Below are 11,915 nucleotides of genomic sequence, written 5' to 3'. Positions count from 1 at the left end.
AATGCGGAACATAATAGTTGAGCTTCTCGAGTTTTTTCTAAGTCAAAGAATGCCACACTGAGCATTCTCCGAGCCGAAAGTTTTCGGTCATGCGTTGACGAGATATTCGCTTCACTTTTCTGTTTAAATATTACATATCTCAGGTTAAATGAGAGGATAAAGTTACATTCCCTTTCTCTCTTATACCGAATTTTGCACACCTCTACTCCCTCTTACTTATCTTTCCGATTCCACAGTCTTTCTCGGTATCATAACTTAAATACTCGGTCACAATATAACACGCTAGAAATACCACTGCACTCATCATCTCTTTATTCTTCATCTTTCACTGTTGCTACTTCTCATCACTGGAATTCTCTGCCGCCTGAAGTCAAGGGCTACCGAACTTTAATTTCCTTTAAATGTGAATTAGAAAAATATCTTATGATGAGTTCCCAGACCTAACGCGTTGCAAATATTTAATGGAATGTGTTCCACTGTATTTATTTTTTTTTATTTCTCATTTTTATTATCTAAATCGTGTTTATTTATCACTTAACGCCAATATGTATCCCACTGTGTTGTTGTTTTTTATTATTAATCTATTTTTTGTGTACATTTTATTCAATTGTCGGTTTCTGGTTTAATTATGTAAATCCTACTTAATTGTAATCTAATACTGATATGTATATTAATGTGTTTATTTTTATTTTTACTGTGTACATTTTTTTATTGAATTATCGGCTTCTGTTTTTATGTGATTCGTATTTGATTCTAACAACATTAATATGTATTTCACTATGTTTATTTTTATTTTATGAGGTAAATTTTATGTAACTACCTCTTTTGATCTCATTATGTACCTAAATTTTGTCAGTATGTAATTACTTAATTCCGATCCAGTTTTTTGTTCAATTGTGTAAGCAAGTTTTAATCCTGGTTGAGTGTAAGAGAAGGCCTTATGGCCTTAACTCTGCCAGGTTAAATAAAGCCATTATTATTATTATTATTATTATTATTATTATTATTATTATTATTATTATTATTATATTTAAGACTCAATATTAAGAATTCGGAATTAAAACTATACCCTCTTATGAACTGCGCTACAGATCTTGAAACATTTTCGCCCAGTCAACAATCAACTTATTATGTCTCTCACTGTATGTATTGTATACGTATGAGATGGCGTCACTAGGACCAAGCACTGCGACTTCGTGCATCTATTGCGCTTACCTTCCAATTAGGAGCATTCCCAGCCCACAAAATATGGCAGGGCATTGGTTAGGCCTATTTTTAGCGAAGGAAAAATCTCTGTCCGCGGCTGTGGCTCTGTGGATAGCCTACGCACTTCCCACCCCAACGATCCAGGTTAGATTTCTAATGTGGGCGGAAATTTATCTCCATCCCATAGGTCAGGATGTTTGTACTTAGATTTTTTATTGTCCTGTGATATCTCCTTGGCGATCCTATGTCATAGTGGTTTGTAAGACGGGCATGGCAGGGTAGGTGAAAGAAAGATCGCAGTCTTCCCCTTACCACCTCATCTATGCGCCTACCTGTCACCCCTCTATCAGTATCGTTCCTTAAAAATCAGATAGGATTATATGAACGATGTACCCTTTGAAATTACCCAGACAATATAACTGTATAATTTAAGGTGAACAGACGTCCCGCCGGGACTTTTATTCATTAAATGCAAAGGATGACTCCTCAATCCCTTTTCAGAAAAGTAAACAATGTCTCTTGTTTTGCCAACTTACACTGAATTTTTATTTTATTGGGTTGTTTTACGACGCTGTATCAACATCTAGGTTATTTAGCGTCTGAATGAAATGAAGGTGATAATTCCGGTGAAATGAGTCCGGGGTCCAGCACCTAAAGTTACCCAGCATTTGCCCATATTGGGTTGAGGGAAAACCCCGGAAAAGACCTCAACCAGGTAACTTGCCTCAACCGGGAATCGAACCCGGGCCACCTGGTTTCGCGCCAGACGCTCTAGCCGTTACTCCACAGGTGTGGGCAACTTACACTGAAGTATTTATGTTTACTGCATATGCTATTACCACAGTCTAGTATATACACTCACGAAGCTCAATACGTACGGAATATGCATCCATAGATAGTTGCTAACTACTAGATCGCTACTATCGCCTCATCACAGACAATGCGAAATAGTACCAGCACAGTCTATTGTTCTAGTACCCTCACAACTCAAGCTTCGTGACTATATATACTAGACTGTGCTATTACTATTTTAGTAAACAAAATTATTATATATTTGCTAAACAAAAGTAACATTGAAAATTACAATAAAAACAAAATACAAGTCACTTCTTTACTGTAACAATCAAGACTGAAAATTCAATTGGTTTAAATTTTAACCAATCAAGATCGGCCTGCAGACCGGCGCACCACCAATCCTCAAGGAAACAACTACCTGAAAATCTACATAACAGAATTTGTTTTAGTTACTGAAAAGTCATAAATTATATCTTTTTAGTTAAAAAAAGTCTGAAATGTCCAGGGAGGGGATATCTTGGAATCCGGGGTGGAGGGGGAAATTACCCCCCCCCGGTTACCCCCTAAATTTATCACTTGATTTGGGTGTTATTAAACAGGTAATAGCGGAAAAAACTTAATAATATACGGACTGATTGTTAGTCCGCAAAGTAACTTAACTCACGTGGTAGAAACTCTTGGTTGCAGCTTTCTATTTCACGCTGTATGGAAGGAATATGGGCGAATCGAGAAATGCATATAGAGTATTAGCTGGGAGACAGGAAAGAAAAAGACCTTTGGGGAGGCGGAAATATAGATGGGAGGATAATATTAAAATGGATTTGAGGGAGGTGGGATATGATGATAGAGAGTGGATTAATTTTGCTCAGGATAGGGACCGATGGCGGACTTATGTGAGGGCAACATGAACCTGCGGGTTCCTTAAAAACCATTTGTAAGTAACTATGGAAGGAATAAGGTAAACTGAAGACAACTCATATTCATATTTATCATTAGTTATATTTGACATACTTATGGCAGTTTAAGGTTACAAATTCGTTACAATATTCACCTCAGTATGCATAGCAACTGAAGTGGTAGGTGACTAGATTTCAGACTTGGTACTACAATAAAGCACTAATTACATTTGCAGCAAATGCATTGATCATTGACTGTAAAACAAATTCAAATAGGAAATATTTTAACAAAATTACAAAAGGTACTTTTCATATTTAAATGAACAAAATAATTACAAGCTATAAATGCATGGCAATTTTTAAGTAACACTTCATTAAGCACCAATAGATAAAATATTTTATCACAAAAATTTTCCAAGCAATTGAACATAATCTTACAACTTCCTGGTGCCTGCACCATGCTCTCTTTACAGATATTTACATTTCTCTCCAATATAAGCATTCTGATGGATCTTTCAGTATGTGTCATTACAACATTGTCTAGTCAATAGCAAAGCAGATGTAAGATCCTACAAATTGAATTCCTGAAATAGATTTTACTTGTCAAAAAATTACGGGAGGCTTTTGAATGCCTAATACAAGATTTTTTCCATTTATAATAATGAGTGCACCAATTACATATTTTTAGTTTTCTGATTTATTAATTAATTTACGATATTCATATAATTGACGCACTCCTTCACGTGTCGTCGTAGGATGTAGTTTCATAGCCTACTCTGATTCTTTAGTTATGGTCTCGATTATTTCGAATAATACAATGAGCGAGTGTCAGTGTTTTTTAAATTTCGAGTAGAGATATTTTAAACATCACTTCACATTGATCAAAATATAGAATAGTTATTAAAGCACACTAAAAACATGTTTACATTAATTCAAACTTTTTGAAAATATAATAATATTTACAATAAGTATACAGCAATAAGATTCAATATTAAATTATATAAATGAATAAGTTTAAAATTGTATTATTTTTATCTTTTTTTATGATTGGAAATATTTTACAGGGGCGAATTAGTTACTGCCAACAGTTCATTGAGAACTATTTTCTTTAACAACTAAGGCATTCCATAGTCACTCAATGGAATGTTATGGTAACCTTACAATCTGTATTGTGGATAAAGTTAACCAGTGAAAGATTCAGTGAAGATATTTTTTTAACTTATGAGAATTACTAGAAGATTTAGTTTTATACAATAATTCTATAATACAAGAAATAATCGAATAAAAGCATATTACATATATCAACGCAAGTAAAATATTAACTTACTCACTGTGAGTGAGTCAAAAGAGTCATTATTATGTAATAGTTCTGTAATATCTAGTGGAACATAAAACTTTCCACAAAGAAGGAAAATAATGTTTAATTTTCTCCTCCGTCTTATTAAGCGAACATCACATAGTCTACGTTTGAAACGTTCTCGAAAGAAACTATAATCGTCAGAAGCTGAAGTCAATTGAAAGATCCACAAGACGCTTATAGCTTTTCCTCATTCAGGTCCCATACAACTACTAATCAACAAATGATAAACTGTTTACAATTTCAAAAGACAATTCTGGTAACAATGATTAGTTCATCCACTCAATAATATTTCTGTATAAATTTTGGGTTAATCACAGCACAAGATGACGGGAGATATTTTACTGTTATTTCTATTTTATCTAGTCCACACAACAAGGACAGATCAACAATGTTAAGTACTAATGTTCGATTATAAAAATGGCTTTTGTATATATTCTGCAAAGTATCAATTAAAATTAATTAATTATATACTCTTAAAAAGTATTTAATAACTGTCAAATGGCAAAGATAAATAATGTGATAAGTAGTATGAAATATGGCCACAGCAGTGCAGCGCTTTAGAATAATTGCATCAAGCAGTTTAACATTCAACATTTTTTTACATCTATGAGATGAATAAGTTAAGTAATACAGTGCTGTATATAAAAAGCTTATGCTGTCAGTCAAACACGCAAGAGAGAGCACTGAATACGTACTCCACAATACAGGAACCAGTACTACGCTTATGTCCTTCCAGAGCTTCCCTATCAGGAGAGCAGCTTTTGCTCTTTTTCTTCCCAGGCTTCTTCGGATCTTTCTTCCCATACTTCCTTCCACCCCACCGCTTCCCATTCCTCAGCATCGCACTGTCTCCTGAGGACGTTGTTATATCACCGTTGCAGCGCAAAGAGGCCGATCTCCTGCTAAGAGGAACAGACTGACCTCGTGGTCTGTTCCTCGGGGTTCTCATCCTCGGCAGGACATTTGCAAGAAACGGATTTTCAGAATCTGGATGGCCTAGAATGTGTCCCAAGATCACCGTTATCTCATTCTGGTGCAGCAAACCACTTGGCATAGGACCGGCCAAGAACTCCTTGGAACTCATAAGTAAGTACCGAACAGTGTGGATGGTCTCTTCGCCGAGAACGGCCCGTTTGTTCTCTGCAGATAGTTCTAACTGCCTCCTCTTGCACTCGCGGTTACACCATCTGACCAAAGCATCAAAGAGGACGCACTCTGAGGTCAGAGCGAGAGTTTCTCTCTCTGCTATCAGTCTGAGTCCTTCGAGATCTAAATCCTCCACTTGTTCCTGTTCCAAAACCTCTTGACTGTGAAGGTCAATGTACTGCAAGCAGTTATGATGGAGAGCGCCACAGTAAGACATCACTTCGTTGAGGTCATCGCTGTTTTCAGAGAGGCTGTGATATTCTACGTCTTGTCCTGGTGGGGTTTGACCTCCAAAAGCAATGGCTTCCATAGGAGGTGCCGACGGAGTGATGGACGACTGTTGTGATGAAGAACTATCGTCTTGTGGACTGTGATCTGATGAACGTGAGGGATCGTAGTAAATTCGAAGGTGTCTGTAAACCTCCAACACAGAGGAATGGTCTAGCTGAGAATCGAGATATAAAACACAGATCTTCACCAGTCCGCCACACTGGTATTTGAAGGCTGCATACAGTGTGTGCAAAGCTGTTGACACTGACTGCAACTGGACCGTTTCTTTGTACAAGTATCTGCAAGCAGAATAAATACATATTAGATTTGGTACATTACAATTGTCCTGACAGAGAAGGTTAGAGTATGAAGATTGTAAATAAAGGCAAGAGAGAGACATATTCTGAGTCTGAACACCTCTGAAATATAATAAGTTATACATCTTGATTACACAACTTTTAACACTGTATCACTTCGGAATATGTATTATACGTCTTTCTCGTGTTAAATTCTATCGTACCTGGTTAACATGTTTCGGCATGTTATGGGCCTTCTTAAGAACTGGTTGTTGCTGGTCTCGGCGCCTTTTGTTTTGTTTCCTGTGGGGGTGTGTTTGTGTAATGTAATGTGGAGTCAAAGAGTGTGTGTGTTCTGAAATTGAGTTTGTGTTTTAGTGTGTATATTTCGTATTGTTCTAGTGTGTTTAGTTTCTGGCTTTTTGGTTGGATGTGTAGAATTTCTATGTCTGAGTTGATGTCTCTGTAGGTGTGGTTAGCATTTGTGACGTGTTCAGCATATGCAGAGGCGTACACAATCTCAAATGTAACACCTGCAACAACTACATAGGACAGAAAGGCAGATCGTTTCAAACACATTACAAAGAACACATCACAGCCATAACAAAATTACAAAACACTTCCACATATGCAAAACACGTCACAAATGCTAACCACACCTACAGAAACATAAACACAGACATGGAAATTCTACACATCCAACCAAAAAGCCAGAAACTGAACACACTAGAACAATACGAAATATATAGACACACAAAAACACACCCAAATTAAATTCTCAACACACAACTCAATTTCAGAACACACACACTCTTTGGCTCCACATAACACTACACAAACACACCCCCACAGGAAACAAAACAAAAGGCGCCGAGACCAGCAACAACCAGTTCTGAAGAAGGCCCATAACAGGCCGAAACATGTTAACCAGTACGATAGAATTTAACACAAGAAAGACATATAATACATATTCCGAATATAATAAATTGTTCAGACATCATAAAAAATTGTCTGCGTTGGTGAGTGGCATACACATAATTTGTAAGGATTCAAGTGAAGGCTAAGATTTATTTGCAACAGAAGGTAGGTACCATAACAGTTGCCCTCTCCCCATTAACAGCTCAAGCAATGACGTAGTTCGATTGCACAGATAATTTTAAATGGTTTATTTTACGACGCTTTATTAACTGCGGTGGTTATCTAGCGTCTAAGTGAGATGAAGGCGAGATGGCCAACGAAATGAGTCTGGGGTCCATGGCTGAAAGTTAACCAGCATTTGATCTTAATGGGTTTAGGGAAAACCCCGAAAAAAACCTCAACGAGGTAACTTGTTTCAATCGGGATTTGAACCCGGGCAAGCTTGTTTCACGGTCGGACATGTTAACTGTTACTCCACAGCTGCACAGAAAAACTGCGGCGTGTATTCTCAGTGTGCGATTTTGCTTGGCGATTTCTTTCATGGTGATCGGAGATATAAAAATACTTAAATGGTGGCAGGAGAAATGGAAGTGCCATATTATAAGAAAAAGTGCCCAGACACCATTTCTGTTAATAATTTTTACCCGAGTTTCCAGCGTCGTGGAAAGATGTAAGCTTTAAATTACATTTGAAATTCTGGAGAATTAATTTTCATTAAAATTAAAACAATTACTTAACAAGATTATTAGGAGTAACTAAAGTAACAAACAGACTCAATATACTTTGGTACCGGTACTAAGTTGCATTTAAGTCCCCAATATAAAATGAAAGATAGTCTATAGACTACACCAAGAAATACTCATCATCAGACAGCGGATTTTCGGTCCCGATACTGAACGTTAGCTCTACGTCAGTTGCAGAGAGGTCACTGAACTCATTGCTACGCTCCCACCGTACTCCAAGAGACATGACGTCTTGTCGCTGTGTAGGGACTAGAGTCGTGCACAACCGATTACGAAAAATTAAATTGCTATTGAACGCCTAGCGCTGTAGTCAATATGCAAAGCTCTCCCATCTCGGGGAGTGTCTCAGGGTCGGTTTATCGAATATTCGAGTTGTTTCTCATTCTTTATGGGTGGACGGCAAAGGCAGACCACATTGAACCATGCAGGAGTTACAAGAGCCTTGCAAGGATGCGTTTATCATCGTGTAGGCCTAGTATTTAATTGATAATTCTTCCTCTCTCAGTACATTCAATTAATCAATAAATCATCCATCGATTCATCCATCCATGAACTCATTGATTCATTCGTTCATTGATTCATTCATGTATGGATTGATTAATTATTTGATTGACTGATTAATTAATTAATTAATTAATTCATTCATTCATTCATCCAGTCTAGATATTACAGTTGGGTACCTTCAAGGGCAACAACATGCTTCGTGAAAGTACAAGCATTTGAGCTTCAGAGTGCTTTTCTTTTTGTTAATAACACTATCTTCTTAAAAATGATTTATTAATGGAATAATAATGCAGCTCTTTGGAGTAATTAAAAGGTATTCTATATTAACAACTACTGTTTTAGAAGCATGCATTTTGAGTTTAAAATGTAAATATTACACTGGAATGTAGGCCTATGTACTTATTTGCTCTTCTCTTTAGTAAGTAATTGTAATTTATTTTACTCTTGCATTTCTTTACGCACCAGATTTCATATTCTGCACTAAGTTACATTTATTTCCTTTGTTACCAGTGTCCATTCGCTCATTTATGTATTAGTTATGAAGATATGTGTATTAAAGTGGCCAATCAATAATTAGACCTATATGAAGCAAACATTTTTTAATAAGACAAGTAAATTTCCTTTAATTGTTATTCCGTTTGTGTACTCAAAAAATGTCGTTTTCATGTATGACGAAGTGCGTCTCGTGTTCTGTCTATCTGAAAATCGAATATTCGGACGGTTGCCCGACCTTGACGGATGTTCTCTAACCGGCCGAATCTAAACCGGTTGTAAGCGCTATTTTGCAGCTCTCTGGTAGGGATCGAAAATCCGCAGTCTTATGATGATATTATATGTACAAAACTTCACTCACCGCAGAAGGTTTTCAAAAGCCCTGCCGTCAACGTCTTCAATTGGAATTGTAGTTTCATGGGAGGCCATGGGGCCATGCAGCATGGCCTCAAAGACTGGATTAGCAGCTGCCAAGACGGCCCTGTGACCAGGAAACCTCCACAGGTCGGGACCTACCAGGAAGATGACATCACTCCCGGCTTCACTGTCAAACAGAGAGTCCCACCTGTATGAACAGAAAATAGGCTTTGTTCTGTAAGCAGACCTAAGAAAAGACAAGAGAATACGCCCTAAATAACACAAATTAAGTAGGCCTATTAGTTGTGGAGTCTTGCATGAAGTTACTTTGCTTCTACTGAACTTAAATTAAACGTTCATTTTAGTTGATTAATGTGTCAATAGGGAAGTTTATCCATTTTCTACATACAAATTGTTGTAATTAATTTCATCACAAAACAACTGCACATGTTATATCAGCGTCGCCGATGTGCCGGAATTTTGTCCCGCAGGAGTTCTTTTATATGCCAGTAAAGCTACTGACATGAGCCTGTCGCATTTAAACACACTTAAAATGCCATCAACGTAGGAGGGATCGAACCCGCAACCTCGAGCACAGAAGGCCAGCGCTATACCGACTACGCTACCGAGGCCAACTGCAAGAAAATAAACTATAAACAATTAAAGAACTGAATCGTTAAGGAACGCGTAAAACGTATTATGAAAAAAATATGTGTCCTTTGCCATCGTCTTTTTTGAGAACTTGGGCTGTATTATTGTCTTAAAATCACAATATAGGAAACTTAATATACCCTACAGAAGTACGGTATGGTGTTTCCTCGTATGTTGGAAACGAATGCAATTCCCCTCGTATTTTTAAGGTATCATTTCCTGAAAATGATCGCCTGATTCGCCATTCACCCATATGAAGCCAGTTATATAAGCCAATTTAGCGACAGAGTCGTTGCCCAGGGTGCGCCATAGGAGGCTGGTCTACGCTACACCTGAGACGAGACGACGCGATGATTATGATTTGTTGGGATGCCACAGGGGAATTAATGAAAAGATATAATCTTTTTTCAGAAGTTTTAAAAGGTGTTCCTTATTTTTGGTTTACAAGACCAATATTTTTATTAAATTATTAAAACATCAACAACATATTTTGGTTTCTGGCAGACCAGTACAAAGTCCCCATAGAGGATTAAAAATGTACAAGTTTTTTTTACAAACATTTAAATGTTCCCAATTTATAATAGAATTTTCCTCATTACAAATGACACACTGAGATGATGGTAAAATACCCAGTTTATATAAATATTCCGCGTACGTACGTATGTATGTATGTATGTATGTATGTATGTATGTATGTATGTATGTATGTATGTATTTAATGCTCAACCAGATTGATTCAACATCATATTTTGGTTTCTGGCAGACCAGTACAAAGTCCCCACAAAGGATTAAAAATTTACAAGTTTTTTTTATAAACATTTAAATGTTCCCAATTCATAATAGAATTTTCCTCATTACAAATGACACACTGAGATGATGGTAAAATGCCCAGTTTATATAAATATTCCGCCAGGCAGTCGCCAGAACGGAAATATTATTAAAATAAATGTATTAAAATGTGAGCATTCACAATTAACGAGAAGGTTGCCGGAGCCGGAAACGGGAACGTGAAAGTTGTGAATGTTCACATTTAAATAGACCTACATTTATTTTAACGATATTTCCCTTCTCGTTCTCGTTTCCGTTCCCGGTTTATTGTGAATAGTCTTTAAGAGTCCATCGCTCTGGTCACTCAACCGTGCGCCATGGCGGCTATCGAAAAATGTTGTCCTGTATTTTCTCAGATTGAGATTCGGTGTCTTACCGAAGCAGAGTGCCACCGCATGGTTTAAATATAAACAAACCCGTTCAAAGAGTGTGGCAAATTGTACATAAATAAAGGATAACTGCTAAAGAGGAATGTGTTCTAGTTCCTTACCTTCTCGGAAGCAGAGGTTTGGTACAGGCGCCGTTGTCGTTAGGACACATTGTGAACGCCAGGTTAAAGAGTATTCGTTGCTCCGGAGGAACAGTAGACTGCCCTATTAAACAGCCCCCTGACCTTCGCTGAGAGATCTGAAACACAAACAAAATCAAACTTAAGTTGTACCTTATTTTACTTTTCCTTTCACAATAATAAACATTACAATCAATGGCCTTCTATTCTATAACGCTAGGTCAATGGGTTATCTCTGCTTATAAAACAGAAGTCTTAATGGGAGGGCAGGTTTACGTCTCTTCCGACCTTATGACCTGCGCTAGACAGTGGAAGCACACAGACCACGGCCAATAAATCCATTTCACTTACTACAAACACAGCCGTTTGTTTGTATACAAGACAGCAGAAGATCTTTAATTGCTCTGTGAAGCCCCACTAGGACGATTTAATGCGAATACCAGAAAATAATGAAGCAGGACATGGGGTTAAGTTCAAGAACAAGCGAACGTCAAGACTTCACCAGCTAGCGAAGAGCAGGCAGAATTTAGCTTCGAGCATCAGACTAGTATATAGGGCTGGTAAGCCTGCTTTTAGATATCGATTAGTGGCTAGTTACATGCCTCAGTTGTCAGTTGTAGCTGTACATGAATGACCGATATGTTTGTGAACTTCGACATTACATTTCTATCAACAGTAATCTCACTAGAGGTTTTGATTTATCTAGAGAAAATCATAACTCGAGTGGGATTTAATTGACTATTACACGATTAGAAGAAATAAAGTACACTAATACAATAAAATTGTAATTGACTTACTGAAATTCTATTTCACTAATGTTAGCTTCACGAAAATGTCTGAACACAGCCGACTTTTTCAGTTAGCTTTCTATGCTGTAAATAAATGACGATCGCAAAGCATGTTTTATAGTACCCTCTTGTTTTATCTTCTCAGATAGTACCGTAA

The 11,915-nt window shown here is 37.1% G+C and overlaps 1 protein-coding gene across 7 annotated transcripts in view; it reads right to left on the bottom strand.

Moving 5' to 3' along the window:
* Positions 1–2,980: 2,980 nt before the first annotated feature.
* Positions 2,981–11,915, bottom strand: part of LOC138713342 (BTB/POZ domain-containing protein 2-like) — a 332,232-nt gene continuing 323,297 nt past the window's right edge. For 5 of the 7 annotated variants that reach the window (XM_069845364.1, XM_069845365.1, XM_069845368.1 and 2 more), the window contains 3 exons: positions 10,953–11,089; positions 8,988–9,191; positions 2,981–5,972 (listed from right to left, as the gene is read on the bottom strand). In XM_069845364.1, coding sequence (XP_069701465.1) covers positions 4,916–5,972; positions 8,988–9,191; positions 10,953–11,002 — 1,311 coding nt within the window. In that variant the 5' untranslated portion in view covers positions 11,003–11,089 and the 3' untranslated portion in view covers positions 2,981–4,915. Of the gene's footprint in view, positions 5,973–8,987; positions 9,192–10,952; positions 11,090–11,321; positions 11,453–11,915 lie in introns of those variants that run through there. The other 2 variants (XM_069845370.1, XM_069845371.1) reach the window with 2 other exon arrangements.

This window comes from Periplaneta americana, chromosome 14 (assembly GCF_040183065.1).
Source record: "Periplaneta americana isolate PAMFEO1 chromosome 14, P.americana_PAMFEO1_priV1, whole genome shotgun sequence".
In the NCBI taxonomy this organism is placed as follows: Eukaryota; Metazoa; Arthropoda; class Insecta; order Blattodea; family Blattidae; genus Periplaneta; species Periplaneta americana.
This window is presented reverse-complemented; position numbering and strand designations above follow the sequence as displayed.